The following is a 22,249-nucleotide window of genomic DNA, read 5'->3' as shown; positions in this document are numbered from 1 at the left end:
ATATTTGCTCCTCCAATTCTCGCTCCCCATTGGGTGGTCTATAATACACCCCAATAAGTGTTACTACACTTGTCCCATTCCTCAATTCCACCCAAATAGCCGCTCTAGCCGAGCCATCTAAACTACCCTGCCATAGCACCGCTGTAATATTTTCTCTGACAAGCAATGCAACAACTCCCCTTCTTGGCCCTCCGATTTTATCACACCTGAAGCAACGAAATCCAGGTATATTTAGTTGCCAAACTCACCCCTCCTGTACTCATGTTTCACTATTAGCTAAAACATCATATTTCGAGGTATCAATCCATGCTCTAAGCTCATCCACCTTTGTTACAATGCTCCTAGCATTAAAATAGATTCATTTAAGAAACTCTCTACCTCTTACTCTCTCTTTATCCATTACTGTGCAAATTATTTTATTATCTTTTTCTTTCTTCTCCCCTACATTTTCGGTCTTAGCCCTCCCCATCTCTGTCACCTGTCTATCCCCCCTAACACACTGTGTACTAGCTTTCTCTATTTGTGAACTAACCTCCTCTCTCCTAGTCTCTTCAATTGGATTCCCACCCCCAACCATTCTAGTTTAAAGTCTCCCCAGTTTGTAAGAACTGGAGTTTGTTTTTTAAGAACTGAGGAAATGATTGTGCTGAACGCTGAGCTATGGACAATAAACCGCAGCCTGACGTAACTGAGCCCTGTGTAGATCCTCTGAGATGCTAACATCCGGGATATTCAAATAATTCTCAAGGCTTTCCGGGTGATAGGTAGGACATATAGGGAGGTAGTTTCACCCAAGGTGGAGGACACAGGAAAGTGGGTGACAGCGGGACAGGGGAAAGCGGTTAGTGAGCCAGTGCAGTGTAGCCCTGTGGACATCATCATTAGTAGAATGTATAACACTTTAGATACCGTCGCGCATACAAACTAACAGAGAGAGGTCCCAGTGGTCGGCCGTTTAGTAGTGAGTCTGCCTCTTGATTCAGAAGGGAAGGGGGAATAAGAGACAGGCTGTGGTGATAGGGGACTCGTTAGTTAGGGGAACAGACTGGAGGCTCGCTGTGCCGGAATGAGATTCCCGGACGGAATGATGCTTTCCGCGTGCCAGGGTCCGCGATATCTCAAACCGAATCCTCAGCATTCGTAAGTGCGAGGGTCAAAAGCCAGAAGCCTGTTTACTGAAGAAGTACGATTATTTACATACTCCAATTTGTGTGGGAGAAGCATCAGTCACATGTATCAGTATCACAATGGAATAATGGGATTTACAGAGACATCAGAGAGGAACTTGCCCAGGAGAACGGACGGGGATAATGGCTGGGATGGCGGCAGAGCAGGGATGGCTGAAATGTCTGGTAATTGTTCACAATGAGCAGGATAGATATGTCCCACAGAAGAAGTTCTCAAATGGCAGGCACAGGGAACTGACGCTGACAAAGGAAGTTAAAGACTACAGTTAAGCCAATAAAGAACATATAAGGTAGCAAAACAGAATGGGAAAATAGATGATTTGAAAGTTTTTTAAATCCATCAAAAGGCAACCAAAAGGCTATAAAATGGAATATAAATGGAACATGATGACAAACTAGACAATAAAATAAAGCAGGATACCATAATTCATTTTCTTCAGTAATACAAACGTTAATGAGAAGGTGAGAGCTGTTATCAGGCCACTGGAAATTAATTCTGGTGAGGTATTAATGGTGACAAAAATGGCAGATGGACGTAATGTGTACTTTGCATTTGTCTTCACTATGGAGGGAACCAGCCGTGCGCCAGAGAGCCATGAGTGTCCGGGAGCAGGAGTGAGGACCATTACGATTACAAAGGGCAATGTGCGAGTAACACTCAAAGGTGTTAAGGTGGATAGGTCACCTAGGGCAGACAGACCACATCTCAAATACCTGAGAGAGGTTTCCGAAAAGAATTCGGATGCATTGGTCTTGATCTTCGGAAATCTCGTATCCTCCGGAGGACAGGAAGATTGCAAAGGTCATTCCACTCTTTGAGAAGGAAGGGAGGCTAAAGAACTGAAATTGTAGGCCCGTCAGCCTAACCTCAGTTGTTGAGAAAGTGTTGGAGTCTATTTTTAAGGTTGAGCTTACGGGGTTCATGGAGGGGAATGATAAAATAAGTCAAAGTCAGCATGGTTGAGGGAGATTTTGCCTGAGAAATCTGTTAGAGATCCTAGAGGAAGTAACAAACAGTCCGGGCAACGGAGAGGCAATGGATGCCATTTACTTGGATTTTCAGAAGGAATTTGATCAGTTTCAACACACGATGCTCCTTAACAAAATCCCGTGGCGTTCCGGGAAGGATACTGCCCTGGATAGAGGGATGTCTGTCAGGCAGGAGGCAGCGAGAGGGAATAACAAGGGCCATTTCTGGTTGGCTGCCTGTAACTGGAGCTTTTCCTCAGTTGCCAGTGTTTGGATCAATATGTTCTCATTGTTTGACAATTATTTGGATCATGATTTGGATGGTTCTGTGGGAAGATTTGCGCATGATCCGAAGATAGGTGGAGGGGTAGCTAGTGTTGAGGAAGCAATGCGATTGCAACAGGACAGGACTTAGAGAGATTGGGAAAATGGGAAGGGAGTATTATATGGAACACTGTGTAGGGAGATGCAAGATCATGCGTTTTTGTTAGAGGAAGAATAGGGCAGACAATTATCTAAATGCGGAGACGTTTCAAACATCACAGGGGCAGAACGACTTGGATCCATTGTGCGAGACCCCAGAAGTTTAATTTGCAGTTTGAGTCTGGGGTAAGAAGGCAAATGCGATAGTGGTATTTATTTCAAGGGGAAATAAAAGGTGATAATGGTGAGGCTTTATAAGGCAACAACAAGGCCGCATTTGGAGTATTGGTAAGGGTCTGGGCCTCACATGTCAGAAGGGATGTGCTGTCATTGGAGAGAGTCCAGACGGGTTTAACGAGGATAATTATGGAAATGAAGGAGTTAACATGTGGGGAGCGTTCGGCAACTATGTGCCTGTACTCACTTGAATGTAGAAGTTGAAAAGGCTAAATACGGTGGATGTGGAGAGGATGTTTCCGGTGGCGGGGATATCAAGAACTAGATTGCACACGCTCAGAATTGCGGGACAACCTTTTAGAAGAGAAGCAAAGAGGAGAGTTTGTTGCCAGGGACAAGCGAATATGCGGAATGCTCTGCCACAAACCATGCTGGAGGCCAAGTGCTGCGAGGCGGAATTTGACAGCTTTCTGATTGGGCAGGGCAAACAAATTATACGGCGAGAAGGAATGTTGAGTGGGATCCGGGAGCAGCCATGAATGGAATGGCAAATCAGTTTCGATGGGCTGAATGGTCTTACGATTCGCAATGCCTTCTGGTCGTATCATCTCCATTGTCAGCAAACCCATTATTTTATAAGGGCACAGACACTGTTCATAATGCTACAAATGAGCCCACACTAGTGCCTGGTATAGTCTAAAAATTTGAAAAAAATTCTTTGCTCTGATGTTGCGGTCATCTGGAAATGAATGCGAACATTGCGCTTGTCTTTCTCACCACAGACTCCACCTGTAAATTAACCTCGAGGGAATTCTGCAGCAGGACTCCCAGATTCGCTTTGCGCCGTAGATTATTATTTCTTTTAAAAGAAAATTGTCTACACTTTTATTTCTTCTGGCAAATTGCATGACCGTACACTTCCAGGCACTGTATTCCATCTGCAAGTAGATTTTTCCTAATCTGTGTAAAACTTGTAACCTCTCTGCTACTTCAATACTACACCTGGATCGGAAATGTTAAGACCGATTTGCACGGACTGTGGTTTCACGATGAGGAAGTCAAACATTATTTTGCAGTTGGAGATGCAACGGCCCAGGATTTGGAGCTTGTTAATGAGAACTGAGGAAATGACTGTGCTGAACGCTGAGCTGTTGCCAATAAACCGCAGCGTGACGTAAGTATTGCTCTTGTCCGGATGGTCCCAGGCCCAGTGCAGAGCAAGTGAAATCGTGTTACTTGTAGGTAACAATGGCATGGATAGGGTGTATGAGGAGGGAGTACAGGGAGTTAGGTTCTAAGTTAAAAGGCAGGATGTCCAGGGTGGTGATCTCAGGATTGCTGCTCGTGCCACGTGATAGTGAGCCCAGAACCAGGAAAACTGTACAGCTGACAGTTACCGGTTCGAACCAGTTGCTGAGGGATGGGAGCCAGATTGCCAGAAGAGTTTATGTGTGGAGGCAGATAGTTGTGAGTCCTCACCAGATATTCGGAGTCATATGATTGAGCTCAGTGCATCTCCTGTCCTGAACTGCATACATTTCATTGCAGAAGAATTGTAGGAAAGGCGGATAATAGTGCTGACGGTGAAGTAATTGGTTTAGAAACAGAGGCAATGCATACTGAGGAGAGGTTGATGACTGGGGGAAATTGCCGTCAATCGGCTGAGCTGCAAATTAAACGGTGGACAAAATGGAAAAGGATAAAAAAAATAATGAAAAGGATGATCACAGGACTGAATGTGTGGATTTTGAATGTGCTCGGTAACCATAACACAAAGCTGACCTTGCAGCACAGTTGCAGGTTGGCAGGTCTGATGTTGCAGGCATCACTGAATCATGGCTGAAAGACTGTAGCTGGGAACTTAATGCCCAAGGGTACACTTTCTGTCGCGACCACAGCCGGGAATGTAGAGAGGGCGTCTAGTTCTGTTGGTAAAAACGAAATCAAGTCGTAAGAAAGAGATGACATCCGAGCAACAGACACAAAATGCTGGAAGAACTCAGCAGGCAGGGCAGCATCAATGGGAAAGAATACAGACGACGTCTCGGGCCGAGTCCTTTCAGCAGTGACCTAGGGTCGCTAGGTGTTGAATCGTAGAGGTCAGGGATATTGAAATGCTCGGGAAAAAAACATCTGATCGGAATTGTATACAGACACACAAAGAGGGGTCAGGATCTGGCCTACAAAATACAACGGGACACGGGAAATGCCAGTCAAAAGGACAATGCCGCAATCGTCATGGGGACGGCAGTATGCGGGTAGATTAGGAAACTCCGGTCGGTGCTGGATTCCAGGAGGGGTTTCTCCAGAGGGCCGACAATCTGGCTTTTAGAGCAGCTCGTGGCTGAGGCCAACTGGGTATCGGGTATTCTGGACTGGGTGTTGGTCAGTCAACCGTATCTGATCGGAGAGATTGAGGTAAAAGAGCACTCGGGGGCGAGTGATTATAACAACAAAAGTTTCATCCTTAAATTTGAGTAGAAAAGGCTCAATTCAAATGTATCAGTGCTACAATGGGGGGTAATACAGATGTCTGAGGGAACAGTTGGCCAGAATCGGATGGAGAAGAGCACTGGCAGGGATGACAGCAGAGCAGCAATGGCTGGAATTTCTGGAAGCAATTCAGAAGGAACAGGATATGTACTTTCGAAAGAGGAAGATCTATTCTCAAGGAAGGCTGACACAATCGTGGCTAACAGACGAAGTCAAAGACCACATAAAAGGTAAAGGGAGGGCATATATTAGAAGAAAGTTTCTTGGGAAGGTGGGCGATGGAGAAGTGTTTAAAAACAAACCTAACGTAATTTAAAAACAAACTAAAGAGGTAAAGTTGGGATTAGAAATTAAACTAGCCAATAATGTTAAAGAGCATGCCTGAAGTTTCTTCAGATGGATGAAACGGAAAGAGGTGGGGAGGTGTGTGTGGGACCGCTGGAAAATGATGCTCGACAGTTAGTAATGGAGAGAAAGAAACAACAGATGGAATGACACGAGTCTTCACTGTGGCAGACACGACCAGTAGGATGGAAGTTACAGGTGTCAGGGTGTCGGAAGTGTGAGAAGTTACCATCACTGGACAGAAGGTTCTTGCGATAATGAAAGGTTGGAAGGTAGATGAGCCAGCTGGACTTGATGGTCTACACGCCTGGGCTCTGAAAGAGGTGGCAGAAGAGATCGAGGAGGCATTAGTAATGACCTTTCAATAATCATCAGATTCTGGAATGGTTCCTGAAGATTGGAAATTGTGAATGATACTCCTTTCTTCAAGAACAGGGAAATGCAGAAGAAAAGAAACTCTAAGCCAGTTAGTCGGAGCTCAGCGGTTGGGAAGATTAGAGATCATTGTTAAGGGAACTCTAGGCCAGTTAGTCTGAGCTCAGCGGTTGGGAAGGTATTAGAGTCCATTGTTAAGGACACTCTGCCGGAGTTTCTTTGAGGGAAAAAGCTGCCTGATAAATCTGCTGTAATTTTTGATGAAATAACATGCAGATCCAGGAAGGAGAATCGTTTAATGTCGTGTTCTTTGGATTGTCAGAAGGCCTTTGAAAAGGTGCTACACATGAGGCTGATTAACAAACTACGAGCTCATGGTATTGCAGTGAAAATTCAAGCATGTATAAAGCAATGATATTTGGCAGGGGGCGAAGAGTGGGAATAAAGGCAAACGTTTTTTTTTTATCTGATTGACTGCCGGTGACTCATCCTGTTCCACTGGGGTTTGTGTTGATACTTTTCACATTCTGTGTCAACTATTTGGATAATAGAATTGACGGTTTTGTTGCAAAGATTGCAAACTACAGGAAGATAAATGGAGGGGCAGGCATTTATAAGGAGGTAGAGAGTCTACAGATGGAATTGGACAAATTAGGAGAATGGTCAAAGAAATGGCAGATGAATACAAGTGTTGGGAAGTAAAAGGCAACGCATGTTGGCAGAAGAAATGAAAACGTAGACAATTTTGTAACTGTAGAGAAAAGGGAAAACACGAACGGAGGCTGACACTGACAGGGACTTGGGAGACCTTGAGAGGATTTCCTGAAGGTTAATTTGCATGTTGAGTCTGTGATCAGGAAGTCCAACGCCACGTGAGGATTTATTTCCAGGGAAATTTAACGCAAGGATTTCACGTTCTGAACTCATAAAGCACTGCTGAGGCGTCACGGGCAGTATTGAGACCAGACCTGGGCCGCTTATTTTACCAAGGCTGTGCGGAAACTGGAGAGGGTTTAAAGGGGGTTCACGAAAATTATCCCGGGATGTAAAGGATTGTCATATGAAGAGCGTATGGTGGCTCTGGGTCGGTATTCAATGGAATTCAGAAGGATGAGGTGTGACCTCATTAAAACCTCTCGAATGGTGAAAGGTTTTGCTAAGGGGGATGCTTAGTGGATTTGCCGTGCGCTGGGAGAGTCAAAGACCAGAAGATGCAGCCTCAGAATAGAGGGACGGCCTTCATTCACGTCCTATCCCTCTGAGTTACAGTGAGTTCAGGCTCAGAGCCATGAAATGTTCCCCATATGACAAGCCATTCAATCCCGGAATCATTCTTGTGAACCGCCTTTGAACCGTCTCCGATGTAAACACATCCTTTCCTCGATCAGGGTCTAGAAACCGCCAACATCGCTCCGAATGAGGCCTCACCGGTGTCTTATAAAGTCTCAATATTTCACACTTATTTATATATTCTGGACGACCCGGAATGTATGCTTTCATCACAATCGCCTTCTTTTCCGCCAATTCAATCTAAAAGTTAACCTTAAAGGAGTCACGCACGAGGTCTCCCAAATCAAAGATATTTCAGTTTTCTCTCCATTTAAATCCAGTCTGATGGTTGACACAGGTCTGCAGATCCCTATTGAGACCATCATAGAGGACTAACACCTTGAGAGGGTTCATACACCTGAAGGACGTTCTGACGTTGTGCCTGAAACAGAGGTGATAGAAGACGAGGTGTCTACTCATCCCAGCCCTGTCTTTGACCACTGATCATCTCCATGAGCTCCTGACTCCTCTGCCGTCTCCGCCACACTCTCCCTCCCCTAAACTCCTCCTAACAGTCACCCCTTTGCTCCACTGCACCCTTCTGCCTCATTCCCGACCTCCACGACACCACTCTCAGTTTGCTTGTACCGCTCCATCACCAACAGCTCTCCACATCTCTGGCGGCAACCCGGCCCCTCCTCTACAAATCTCCCTCTCTCTGTTCAAGGGATTTTTTCGGGAGGATTGGGGAGTTTTGACACCTGGTCTTACATCATTTTCTACTCGATATCGGTCAGTCGTTTCTGAGCCTCTCCACAGTTCTGTGTAGATAGGCCGATTATTTGGTTCTTGTCGTGTGTGCAATGTCACCAACCCGGACCCGCCCACTGCTCGCCTCTCCTTCCTTCCTCTTCCCTCTGCAACACAACAGCTATCAGACACACACACCGACACAGACGCGCAGTCTCCGAGGCAGACACACGAGTCAAGACTTCTGGAACGGCCAGAGGTAGGGAGATGGTGGGGGGAGGGAGGAATGGTGAGAGGGAGAGAAGGAGAGGGTGTGGGTTGAGGGTGGGAGTAAGGGGTACGGAGGGGCGGGTGGTGAGGGAAGAGGGGAGGGAGGGACGAGTAGGGGAGAGGGAAAGAGGAAATGTGTGGGGGTGGGAAGGGGAAGCGAAAGAGGGTGCGGAGGGAAGGGAATGAGAAATGAAGCAGACAGAGTGAACGGGGGAGGAGGGTGGGTATTGGGGGAAAAGGAGAAGGTGAGAGACGGCTGCGTGTGCCGAGTTAAGAAGCACAAAACCCTTCCCCACCCTCGAAAAGTCGGAAGGGGAAAGTGTAGTGGGATATGTGGAAGGAGAGCGAGTGGGATTAGAAGAGAAAAGGGGAATGGGAGAGAGAAAGGAAGGGAAGAAGGAAAGGAGAGAGTGATAAAAGCAGGAAGGTGGGAGCGGGAGAATGAGAGCGAGATGGATTGAGAGACAGAGAGAGGGAGAGAGAGAGACAGAGAGAGACAGAGAGAGAGAGAGAGAGAGAGAGAGAGGAGAGAGAGAGAGAGAGAATGCCGTGCGTTCAGGGAAGATAGAGGACAAGGAAGTCGAGTGTGTGCTGGGGTGTGTCCTTTGGCCAGTCACTCTCCAGATCTCTCTCCTCCCTCTATTTCTCATTACCCCGCCCCCCGCCGCTCTCATCTCACTCAACCACCCTCTCTCACACACACAATCTCTCTCCTCCCCGCACTTCCTCTCTCATCTCTGTCCCTCTCTTTTTCGGCTGTTCATCAGGTGTTAGTGGACCACGGTGTCCCACTACGGGTTTCCTGTCCCGAAGGTCCCATCCCTTTCAGGAGTTCAGAGACTCGACAGGATGGACGAGAGCGAGACCTACGCGAACATGCGGCTCGCAGGAATAGACCCACAAGCTCCTTTGGGAGGTGAGTAGTGCAGAGAGAGGGAGAGAGGTTACCGCTGTCTCTGACCCCGGGAGTATGAGATAATATAGCGTGGACGGAGCTACTCTCCATGGCTGACCCCGGGGATGTGGAGTGGTCGGTCGGTGCTGAGGGCGCTTTACTCGGTGTCTGACCCCAGGAGCTCATGACGAGTCGCTGTGAAGGGAGTTTTACGGCTGATTTATACTCTGCGTAGTAGCCGAAAGCGTAGCCTTTGGAAGTGGCCTGCGCCGTCGTGATCATTTATATCTGTGCCTTGGTATGTCTGCGTCGCTCTGCAATTCACCACCAAAACGCTAGATGGCGGTGTGGTTTCTATGCCTCCCAGTCACTGACCCGGGATCTGTGAAGGGACAGTGTGGAGCGAGCTGCACTGTGTTTCTGTCTAAGAAATGTGTGATAGGACTGTGTGGAGAGGGTTTCTCTCTGTGCCTCAACCGTGAGTGTGTTGTGTGAAGGTGTGGAGGGAGATTCACTCTGCGTCTGACCCCGGGAATGTGTGGTGTGACGGTGAGGAGGAAGCCTCTCCTAGATTCTCACCCTCAGATGCTCTGTCCCCAGCTGAACCGGATGTATCGTACGCGCAACTGAATATCACGGCCACCTCGGCGCGCCGGGTCCGGAGAGATGGAGGTCAGTTTCATCTTTGTTGGTTTGACTGTGTTTAGGTGACGTGTCGATTCCTTTAGAGGGATCTCAGGGCAAACGTACAGTTGACCCCGATAATCCGCTGCTGCAGAACACGTCAGAGGGAACTCGTGATATAGACCATGATGAGGGAGCTCTGTGGGAGGGTCGGTGTGGATGGTGCATCGTGAGGGGATGTGTGGACAGAGCCCTGTGAGATGGGGTGAGGAGGGAGCTCTGTGGGAGGGTCGGTGTGGAGGGTGCCTTCGTGAGGGGATGTGTGGACAGAGCCCTGTGGGATGGGGTGAGGAGGCAGTGCTGTGGGAGGGTCGGTGTGGAGGGTGCATCGTGAGGGGATGTGTGGACAGAGCCCTGTGGGATGGGGTGAGGAGGCAGTGTTGTGGGAGGGGGCGCTAAGGAGGGGATTCTCTGGGAGGCGTGTAGTGGTGGGTGTGGCGTGGAATTCGGAGAGGAGGGTTTGCTGTGGGAGTGGTCGCTGAGGGGTAAAGAACATTGAGGAGGGAGCACGGTGGGGAGCACGGAGCGGAGGGCACTCCGTGGGAGGGCTCGGTGAGGAGGGACCTCTGTGGGAGGGTCGATAAAAAGGAAACAGCATTGGAGGGGTGGTGATGAGGGAGGGCCACGGAAGAAGTGGAAAGGAGGCAGCGCTGTAGAAAATTTGAACGAATCTCTCAACTTTCGAACCACCTTTCTCTCTCCTCTGATCTCTCTGTCTCCCTCTCTCTCTCCTCCTTTCCGCGCTTTCCCTCCCTTCTTCCCCTCCTTTTTCTCCTCTCCTCTGCCTTCCACCACCCTCCCCCCACACATCATTTAATCCACTCTCAACCTCTGCATCTTTTCCACCTCTTTCTCCCACTTCCCTCCCTTGCCCCTCTCTCTGCCCACTCACTCTAATTTCGCACATCTATCGAAAATCCCTATATCTCTCCCCATCCGTCTCTCTCCCCATGCCCTTTTCCCTCTCCTCTTCCAACCTATTCCCCTTCTCCCTAATTTCAACCTCACTCCCCTTCCCTCACTTGCCCAACTCTCCAAACTCGCCCGTCTATCACACTCCCCCTATCTCCCTTCCTCACCCTCGCACTCTCCTTCGCACTCTTTCCCTCATTCAATGCTCATTCTCTCACCTCCGGCTATCTCCGCCCCCCTGTCAAACTGTTCACTCCCCTTCGCCCCATTTTCCGCATCTCCCGCTCCGCAACCTCTTCTCTCTATATGTCCCTTCTCCTTTTCCCCTCTCTCACAATCTCTCGTTCTAATCCTCTGTTCCTTACCCTCTCGGTTTCCCACTTTTCTTCTACACTCACTCTCCTATCTCCCTCTGCTCTCTTTGCTTTCTCTCGTCCCTCTCCCTCCCCTCACTCTTACCCTCTACCTCCGCTCTCTCTTCCTCTGCCACTCTCTCCGTCTCCGCTAAATATTCTCATTCCAATTCTCTCTCTCCTATATTCCCGCTCATTGCCTCTATCGCTCACCACTGTCTCCTCTTCTCTATCCATCTATCATCCTCTCTCATCCCCCCGTGTTCCCCGTTCCCTCACATTCTTTATCCCTGCCTCTCATCCTTCCCCCCTTTACTTAACCCACACTTCCCCTACTCTCCTTTCGCCTTTCTCCGCCCCCTCTCTCTGTCCTCACTCCTCTTTCTATTACCTTCTCTCTATTCCTCCCTCGCTTTGGGTTCCAGGCGGTCTGAGCTCCACCTACGCAGAGGTGAACTTTCCGAACGACGAGCCCGTCATCGATGAGGATCAGGCTCCTCCCATTGCCGCGGGACCCCGTGAGCTGCCAACCAATGCCCAAACAGGTCAGAGTTCACAATTATGACGTCACTGTGGACAGATCATATGTTATATGCAGACCTGTGTGTGTTTTTGTAAATGCTGCAAATTTCTCTCCTTCAGCCACTTTCCTAGCATCTCGTTCCACATACCGACCACCATTTGGGTACAAAAATTAGTCACTTGGGTGCCCAATGAAATTTCTTTCCTCTCTCACCTTCGCCGTGTACGCTCTGGTCCGTGACTGTAGCTGCTGTGACCCACATGGTTTTGTACACCTCTGTAAGGTCACCCGTACGCTCCAATGAACAAAGCCCCTCTGTGAGGTCACCCGTACACTCCAACGAACAAAGCCCCTCTGTGAGGTCACTCCTAGGATCCAAGGAATCAAGTCCTGAACTGCCCGACATCACTTCATAACTCAGTCCCTCGAGCTCGGGCAACATCCTGGTAAATCTCGCTCTGCACTCTTTCCAGCTCAGTTACATCTTTCCTACAGCAGGGCGAACCAAGACTGAGCATCGAAATCCGAGTGCCTCCTCGCCGACGTCTTGTACAACTGGGATGTGACCTCCCCGACTCCCGTACTCAGTGTCCTGACTGATAAAGGCAAACGTGTCGAACATCTTCTTCACCAGCCAGTCGACCTGTGACTCCCGTCCTCCTACAGACTCCTTCATTCCTCAAAGCTCCCTGTCCTCCAGCGATCTTCATGTCGTCTGCAAACTGCAACCGGCGTATTAATTCAAGCATCCAAGTCTTTGACATAATAGAAAAGTAATCGGTCACAACAAGACCCTGTGGAACACCACAGGACACCGTCAGCCAACATGTAAAACCTACAGTACAACACAGTCCCTTCTGCCCACAACGTTGTGCCGAACATGTCCCAACAATAGAAATTACTCGACTTCCCGTTAGCCCGCTATTTTTCAAAATTGCATGTAACTGTCCAGAAGTCTCTTAAATTACTCTATTTATGTGTGGGGTATCTATCCATGTTTCTATAAAAGACCCGAGGGTATCTTACCCTAAATGAGATACAACGTTGGGAAAATGTATGCGTGCACACATTAGTGGGAGAAATGAACGGGCGGACGATTGTTTAGAAGAGAGAAAATGTCAAAATGCGGAAGTGCAAAGGGACTTGGATACCCTGAAGGTCAGTCTCCAGTTTGAGTCGGGGCTGAAGAAGGCGAGTGCAATGTTGGCATTGATTTCTAGAGGTACAGAATACAAGAACAGGGATGTGATGTTGAGGCACTCGGAGACCACATTTGGAGTATTCTCTGCGGTTTGGGGCTCCTTATGGATGTGCTGACATTGGAGAGGGTTCAGGGAAGATTCACCAGAATGGTTCCAGGGATGAGAGGGTTACTGAATGAGGAACATCTGGAGCTTTTGGGCTGTATTCCCTGGAGTTCGGGAGACTGGGGGGGGGGTGATCTCACAGAAACTTTCCGATTGTTAAAAGGCCTGAACAGATTGGCTATAGTAAGTTATTTCCCATGATAGGGGAATCTAGGACAAGAGGTCACAACTTCAGGATTGAAGATGGTCCATTTAGAACAGAGATGCAGCTAAATTAAGTGTTAGTCAGAGACTGGTAAAGCTGTGGAATTTGTTGCCACAAGCGGCTGTGGAGGCCAAATCATTTGGTGCATTTAAGGCAGAGATCGATAGTTTATTGATTAGCCGGGATATCGAAGGGTATTTGCAGTATGCAGGGGGAGTGGGGATGACGGAAGAATTGCTTCAGCCCATGATTAAATGGCGGGGGGCAGAATTAAATAACCGAATGGCCTACTTCTGCTACCATATCTTCTGCTCTCATGGTCTTGTGGTCTCTCCACAGCTGCGCATGAACAGCAGCCGAAAGTGAAGATCGGAAATGTACCGTTCCGTCAGATCTGCCAACTCTGTGTAGTTATAGGCGTCTTCCTCGTGATAGTGGCCGGTCTCTCGATCCATGGTGAGTGGAATGGTCTCCCGGTGGAGTCAGACCATAAATAAAGAGAGTGGAATGAATTGTTAACCGTGATAAAAACACGGCATTTACCATAACAAAATCAAGACTCGTCCTGAAACGCCATTCACTAAAATCAACAACGCTGTCAGGGTCATGACGTTCAACGAGACACAAATACACTCCTAACCGCGACACTGACACGACCATCGCCGTCACACACACACACACACACACACACATGGCTGTTACACTGACCGCAACGTGCCCCTCGCTGTAACATCGATATGCCCCTGACCGTGTCACTGATAAATTCCTCAAGCGACACCGAAACACACCTCACAGTGACACCGACACGCTCTTCACCGTGACACTGAGACACCGTGACACCTTCACGCTCCTCAGCGTGATCCGCTCCGCACCACATCGTGAAAAAGACTCAGAGAGTATCGCTCCTCAGCATAAAAACCGATGCACCGCTCGCTCAGGCAATTCCCCACACCTCACCCTGACACAGGCAAACCCCTTAACATGATACCGACACCTAAATTCACAATGACACCGACATAGTACATTCTGTGACACGGACACACACCTCAGCGTGACCCTCTCACACCCACCGTGGCCATGACATGTCTCTCACTGTGACACAGACATACCCCGCTCTGTGAGACCAGCACACTCCACACCATGACACAGATACTCCACACACGGTGACACCACAAGCCCCCCTCACAGACATTTTCCTCGACTTGACATCGAGATACACTTCATTGTGATCCGGCACACCTGTCGCCGGGGCACAGAATCTCCTCACAGTTTCCTCACACGCCCCTCACAGCAAATCGGACATGTCCAGCATGATACTGACGCAGACCCCCATTGTAACATCAACATCTTCACCGGGACATTGATATACACCCTAGAGTGACACAGACACGTCCCTCACAGCAAATCGGACATGTCCAGCATGATACTGATGCAGACCCCCATTGTAACATCAACAACATCTTCACCGGGACATTGATATACACCATAGTGTGACACAGACAGGCCCCTCACAGCAAATCGGACATGTCCAGCATGATACTGACGCAGACCCCCATTGTAACATCAACAAAATCTTCACCGGGACATTGATATACACCATAGTGTGACACAGACACGTCCCTCACAGCAAATCGGACATTTCCAGCATGATACTGATGCAGACCCCTATTGTAACATCAACAACATCTTCACCGGGACATTGATATACACCATAGTGTGACACAGACGCGCCCCTCAAAGTGGCGCCGACGCCTCTCTCTGTGCCACCAGCACCTCCTTCACTGTGACACCCTTCACCGTGACACTGACACAACAAAATAATGATGTTGCATAGTTCCCTGAATGTGCATAGGGCGGTGAAGAAAGCTTTTGGTATGTTGGCTTTTATAAATCAGAGCATTGAGTATAGGAGTTGGGATGTAATGTTAAAATTGTACAAGGCATTGGTGAGGCCGAATTTGGAGTATTGTGTACAGTTCTGGTCACCGAATTATAGGAAAGATGTCAGCAAAATAGAGACAGTATAGAGAAGATTTACTAGAAAGTTTTCTGGGTTTCAGCACCTGAGTTACAGGGAAAGGCTGAACAAGTTAGGTCTTTATTCTTTGGAGCGTAGAAGGTTGAGGGGGGACTTGATAGAGGTATTTAAATTATGAGGGGGATAGATAGATTTGACGTGGATAGGTTTTTTCCATTGAGAGTAGGGGAGATTCAAGCAAGAGGACATGAGTTGAGACGGGGGCAAAAGTTTAGGGGTAACACGAGAAGGAATTTTTTACTCAGAGACTGGTGTCTGTGTGGAATGAGCTTCCAGTAGAAGTTGTAGAGGCATGTTCGGTATTGTCATTTGAAGTAAAATTGGATAGGTATATGGACAGGAAAGGAATGGAGGGCTATGGGCTGAGAGCGTTGGGAACGGACCAGAAGGGGCCGAGATAGCCTTTTTCCATACTGTATTGTTATATTGTCACATGGTTATGATCTCCGTGCCCCGTTCGGTAGCGTGACGCTGACTCACGGGTCACTGTAAACGCTAAACATCCTTCACCATTTCTCTCAGTATCACAGATTCGTCAGTCTATGGAAACCTGCCACCGAAACTACCATGAGTTAAACTCAACCCTTCAATCCAAGCTTATTGCGCTCAACTCTAATCTGTCCGTTCTTAAACAAATGCACAGCGATCTCCGTCACCAGTTCTGTGAATTGTTGACCAGCAAAATAGGTGAGGCATCATCCCTCTCTTTCACCCGCTGCTCATCACAGGGCAGGCATGGAGAGAGGAAGCGTCACTCTGTGCTTGACATCGGGAGTGTGTGAAGAGATGGTATGGAGGGTGATTCACTCTGTGTTTGACCCGGTGAGTGTGTGATGGAGCTGCGTGGAGGAAATTCACTCTATCACTGAATCCAGGAGTGTGTGATGGGACGTTGCGGAGGTGGAGTCACTCTGTGTCGTCTGACTCCCGGAGGTGTGTGATGGGATCGTGGAGAGACAGCTTTCAGTATGTGTCTGATTCAGGGAGTGAGTGATGGGACGTTGCAGAGGGAGCTTCTCTCTGTGTCTGACTCCGCGAGTGGTGTAATGGGATCGTAGAGAGAGAGAGCGTTTGTGTTTGAATCCAGGAGTGTGTGATGGGACGGTGCAGATGGAGGGTTTATTCTATATGACACCGGATTCTGTGATTGGATATTGTGGAGGGGAGTCTGAGACCGTGAGTGTGCCATGGGGAGGGTATGGGCGGAGCTTCGCTTTGTGTGAAAACACAGGTGGGTGTGATGGAACGGTGACCTCACTCTGTGACCCGTTAGTAGATGCATGATTGGACTTAAGGATGGAGATTCACACTGCGCTATACTCGGGAGTGTGAGATGGGGTGGTGTGAAGGAAGCTTCCCTCTGGGTCTGAAATTTGCTATGTGGTGCGTTGAGAAGCAGACGATGGAGAATCACTCTCACTCTGATATTCGTCGTGTGTGCTGTTCCCTGACGCCGGGAATGTGTGAGTGGCGGTGCTGAGGGGAGCTTTCCTCTGTATCTGACCCCGGCAGTGTGTGAGGGGGCGGTGTGCAAGGAGTAGCACTCAGAATCTGACCCGGGAAGTGTGACAGGGTGGTGTGCAGGAACTTCACATCACGTCTGACAGCTGGAATGAGTGTCTGTGTCTGACTCCGAGAGTGTTTGATAGGACCATGTAGACGGACCCCGGGCGTTTATAAAAGGCAATGTGCACGGAGGCTTCACTCCACGTCTGACCCCGGGGGGTTTATAAAAGGCAGTGTGCACGGAGCTTCACTCCACGTCTGACCACGGGGCGTTTATAAAAGGCAGTGTGCACGGAGCTTCACTCCACGTCTGAACCCGGGCATTTATAAAAGGCAGTGTGCACGGTGCTTCACTCCACGTCTGACACCGGGCGTTTATAAAAGGCAGTGGTGCACGGAGCTTCACTCCACGTCTGACCCCGGGCGTTTATAAAAGGCAGTGTGCCCGGAGCTTCACTCCACGTCTGACCCCGGGCGTTTATAAAAGGCAGTGTGCGCGGAGCTTCACTCCACGTCTGACCCCGGGCGTTTATAAAAGGCAGTGTGCCCGGAGCTTCACTCCAAGTCTGACCCCGGGCGTTTATAAAAGGCAGTGTGCACGGAGCTTCACTCCCCGTCTGACCCCGGGCGTTTATAAAAGGCAGTGTGCAGGGAGCTTCACTCCACCTCTGACCCCGGACGTTTATAAAAGGCAGTGTGCAGGGAGCTTCACTCCACGTCTGACCCCGGGGCGTTTATAAAAGGCAGTGTGCACGGAGCTTCACTCCACGTCTGACCCCGGGGCGTTTATAAAAGGCAGTGTGCACGGAGCTTCACTCCACGTCTGACCCCGGGCGTTTATAAAAGGCAGTGTGCACGGAGCTTCACTCCACGTCTGACGCCTGGAGTGTGTGATGGGTCCGTGGAGAGAGAGATTCAATCTGCGTCTGACCGTGTTAGTGTGTGATCGGACGGTGCAGGAGTCTTAAATCTGTGTCTCACCCCGTGTATGTACGATGGGACTCTGTATTTGACACAGTGTGCGTGTGATGAGAAGCTATGGCGGGAATGGGGGTGGGTGAGAGATTTTGGGTTTGAGGTCATGCGTGTGTCTGACACAGGGAACGGTGATTGCATGCCTGGAGAGGAGACATGGCAGAGGTATACAATATATTAAGTGGAATAGATAGAGTGGGGATCCAGCGCCTCTTTCCCAAGGCAAAACTGTTTAACACAAGAGGACATGGCGTTAAGGTAAGGGGTGGGAAATTCAAGGGGGATATTAGAGGAAGGTTTTTCACTCAGAGAGTGGTAGGTGCGTGGAATGCACTGCCTGAGTCAGTGGTGGAGGCAGATACACTACTGAAATTTAAGAGATTACTAGACAGGTACATGGAGGAAATTATGGTGGGAGGTGCGGAGTTATATGGGAGGCAGGGTTTAAGTGCCGGCACAACATTGTGGGCCATAGGGCCTGTATTGTGCTGCATTATTCCATGTTCTATTCCCTCTGTGTCTTGAACCAGGAGTGTGTGATGGATGGTGTGGAGGGAACTTCACTGGGTCTGATCCTTGTTACTTTATGATAGGTGGTTGCGGAGGGTGATTCACTCTGTGTCTGACCTCGGGAGTGCGTGATGGGACCGCGTGGAGGGAATTTCACTCTGTGTGTCACCCCGGGTGTGTGCGATGGGGAAGTGTGAAGGGAGTATCACTCCTTGTGTCACAGTTCCTTTTCCCTGATTTTCAGAGCAAACTTGTTCCAAGGACTGGATCACAAATAAAGACCGGAGTTATTACGTGTCCACGTTTGAAACACTTTCCCCAGAGCGATGCAAGAGTGTTCAAACCGTTATTCAAGGCTGCTGGAAATCAATTCAAGGGATGAAGCGGTATGTGTCACAGCACGAGAAGATCCCACAGAACCACAAGAATCATCACACACTCCCGGTATCAGACACAGAGTGAATCCCCCTCCCCACCGTCACATCGCACACTCCCCGAGTCAGACACAAAGTGAATCTCCCTCCACACCGTTCCATCACACACTTCAGGGGTCAGGCACAGAATGAATCTCACTCCACACCGTCCCATGACACACTCCTGGGTCAAACACAGAATGAATCTCCCTCCACACCGCCCCATCACAGTATCCTGTTATAAGCAATAGAAGGAAGGTACGTAGATAGTTTTCAATTCTTGGCAATAATGAAGTAAATTTAACTTTCCAGCTCTTTGTATTCCACAATCTTCTGGACTACAACCTTGTTTACTGGATTGAAAAATGCGAAAACGGGTGAGATTATCACTAATCTGTGGGGTGGAGATTGGTTATTGACATAGTCCTGACGGGAGAAAATGGGATTAGTTTACGGACTGAAGTAGTTTTGTGTAAAAGGGAGGGTCATTGAGATTTGTTTGTAGATTGTACGTGGACAGGGGTTAGGGTGGCACGATGGAACATTTTGGGGCCGACACGTGTCTGTCGGGGAAGGACACAGCAGTGGGAATATTTCGGAAACTGCCAGGGGGGCAGTGGGGGAGAGATCAGTGACAGAGATTATTTTGGTACTGACGCATGTGGGTGGAGGACAGCGCGGTGCAGTGGGATTATGTTGAATAGTGTCGCCGGGCTGTGAGGAGAGGGATTAGTTTGGTGAATGACACGGATCTGAGGTGCGAGAGTAGGACAACTGGATTAGTTTGGAGACAGATACAGGGCGGTGGCAAACCAATGGGTTAACAGAATTAGATTGCGAACTGAGGCAAGGATGTTGGAGAGAGGGTGCCAGTGGAATAAGTCTGGAGTTGGACCAGAGGCTATGGGGGTGAGCGCGGTGTAGTGGGATATGTCAGGAGACAGACACGAAGCTCTGGGTAGAGGAAGGGGCAACGAGATGAACCCGGAACCACACAGGGCTGAGGGAAGATTGTGGAACAGTGGGATTCATTTCGAAACAGCCATAGTTCTGTGGGGAGACGGTGGGAGAGTGGGGTTTGTTCCTGGACTGAAACAGATCAGAGGGGGGAGTGTGGTCCTGTTCGATTCGGATGGGGACAGAAAGGGGACTGTGGTGAGAAAGCGGTTCGGTGGGATCAGTTTGGGGGATACAGGGCTGTGGGGAGACATTGGGTCAGTACGATTAGTTAGAGAACTGACACAGGATTGTGGGGAGACATTGGGACCGTGGTATCTTTCTGGGTACCGGCACGGGGCTGTGGGGTGAGAGTGTTTCAGTGGGATGAGTTTGGAGACTGAAAGGGGGCTGTGGTGAGAAAGCGGTTCGGCGGGATTAGTTTGGGGGATACGGGGCTGTGGGGAAACATTGGGTCAGTACGATTAGTAAGGGAACTGACACAGGGTTGTGGGGAGACATTGGGACCGTGGTGTCTGCCTGGGTACTGACACGGGGCAGTGGGGGAGAGTGGTTGAATGGAGAGATTGGGGACTCACGCAGGCAATGAGGAGAGATGGAATTCATGGGGATAGCTTGGGGATTGTCTCGGGTCGGGTTCTCCACTGAAGCTGTTTTGTCTCTGTTGAAATTGTTTAACCCTCCTGGATAGGAATGTGGGCCAGAGTCTCCTGTACAAGGCGTCATTTGGAATACGCGTCTGCAGTCAGTGCGTAAGGAATAACCTTTGTGTTCATGATCGGCGTTTCATCTGCGAGAAATCGGCACCTTTGTTCCCGGATATTCCTGAAAAGATCCAGGCTCTCTGCCAACAGCCAGTGGAGTCGTCATGAATCTAGTGACTACCCCCATTTTCTCCTCCCTTCTCTCCCCTTCACTCTCACTTCTAAACCATGTCAGATTCGCTCCGCACCCTCTCTGCCCCTCCCGCCTTCATCTCCTCCTCTTGTCCCCATCATATTCTCCCCACCAGACACCGACAAACCCTCTCGCCGTCTATCCCCTTCGTTCTCGCCATTCCCCCGTACCGCTCTTCCTAGTTCCCTATACCTTCCTGTCTACCCCTTAGCTCCCCTTACTCCCTCGAACTTTCTCCGCCCGCAATTTCTCAGCTCCCTCTGCCCACCTCTTACACCTCTCCCCTTCCCTCCCCCAGGCGCTCTCTACCTCCCCTCCCCGTTCACTCTAACATTCCGACTCCCTGATCTCTCTCTCCCTCTCTCTTTCTGCTTTCCACTCTCTCACACATTAATCCTAGCTGTCTGGTTCTCGATAACCCAACCCTGGGTGAAAATCAGTCCGCATTCCCTCTGTCCGTGCCCCTCTCGGGTTTATGGAACTCTGTAAGGTTATAACTGTGCTCCAGGGAATAAAGTCCCAACCTTTCCTATTACCCACCCTAATTCAGTCCTCCGAGTTTCGGTAATGTCCCCGTAGAACTCCCTGTACAATATATCCAGTTCACTGACATTTTTCCTAAAGCAGGGCGGTCTCACCGACGTCTTGTTCCACGGCAAAGGGACCTCCCGACTCCTGTACTTGGTGTGACCGGTGAAGACCAGCGGGCCAAGTGTCCTGTCCACCCTATCGGATGTTTTCCACAAGAATCGCTATTTCAATTATTATCTGAAGCTTATAACCCCTGGAATTTGTTCCTTTGAAGCATTAGTACGGAGCAAAGATGTACAATTAATGTAAATTGCAAATATTAAAAAACACCGAGTTTTTGCTGATGCGTTGAAAGATGTGATGGGGCAGGGGAAGAAGCTGTTCCTGAATCGCTGTGTGTGGGTGTTCTGTCTCCGGAGCTGTCAAATACTCCTCCTATAATACGACGCCCAATCCGTTATCATTTCCGTGAACCCTCTCCAATGTCTCACATCCCCTGTGAGATAAGCGATAGGGACCCTGCTCACAGAACTCCAAATGTGACCTCAACTGTGACGTATTGAGCCTGAGAATGACGTCCTTGCTTTTACGTCCCAGCCCTCTCGAAATGAATGCTGTCATCGCATTTGCCCTCCTCACCGCCGGCTCAAGCTGCAGGTTAAACTTCTGGGAAAGCTGCACGAAGTCTCCCAAATCCCTCTGCACCGCAGATTGTTTATAACCCTTACACACTCGTGCCCGTCATGTTTGACCCGTTCTGACATTTGACAACAGTAAAAACACCCTGAAGGTTTATACTTTTGTACAGGTGCTGCAAATGTTTTGTACATTGAGGCTGCTCCGGGTCGGATTTGACCCGTATCTATTGAAATGGATTTTAGATCTCTGGAGAATTAATTAAATATTCATCACCCATTTATTAACGTCAGATAGGCTATTTATACATACGAAATAGATCTGCGGTTCAAACTTTTCTATATTCATTTGTTATGAAGGGATTCTTGGCCGGTTAAAAATTGACCCAGACCATTCTGTGGAGGAATAGAATATGAACAGGTTGCCTGGGTTAAAAAAAAAAAAAATAATCCCTTCCTTTAGAAAATATTCTACGATTTTTATTTTTTTTTTGTTGAATGACCATACGATTCCCGGCACTGTATTCATTCTGCCACGTCTATTTTCATTCTCCTAATCTGTCTGAGCCCTTCTGCAGCCACACAGCCCCACCCCAGGCTTCTTCAGCACATCTTGTCGCTCGGTAACGTTGCTACCGACTGTGGTTTCC

The 22,249-nt window shown here is 49.0% G+C and overlaps 1 protein-coding gene across 1 annotated transcript; it reads left to right on the top strand.

Annotated features, from left to right (window-relative positions):
• The first annotated feature begins 8,181 nt into the window (after nucleotides 1-8,181).
• On the top strand, nucleotides 8,182-20,408 carry LOC140720740 (uncharacterized). The gene is made up of 8 exons (XM_073035569.1): nucleotides 8,182-8,247; nucleotides 9,026-9,174; nucleotides 9,754-9,825; nucleotides 11,528-11,647; nucleotides 13,477-13,593; nucleotides 15,698-15,862; nucleotides 18,411-18,552; nucleotides 20,228-20,408. The coding sequence occupies exons 2-8, from the start codon at nucleotides 9,108-9,110 to the stop codon at nucleotides 20,406-20,408; spliced, it is 864 nt and encodes a 287-aa protein (XP_072891670.1). The 5' UTR covers nucleotides 8,182-8,247; nucleotides 9,026-9,107.
• The last annotated feature ends 1,841 nt before the right edge of the window (nucleotides 20,409-22,249 follow it).

The sequence above is a fragment of the Hemitrygon akajei genome, unplaced genomic scaffold (genome assembly GCF_048418815.1).
Source record: "Hemitrygon akajei unplaced genomic scaffold, sHemAka1.3 Scf000046, whole genome shotgun sequence".
Classification (NCBI taxonomy): Eukaryota; Metazoa; Chordata; class Chondrichthyes; order Myliobatiformes; family Dasyatidae; genus Hemitrygon; species Hemitrygon akajei.
The sequence above is the reverse complement of the archived record's forward strand: the minus strand, read 5'-3'. Positions and strand labels throughout refer to the sequence as shown.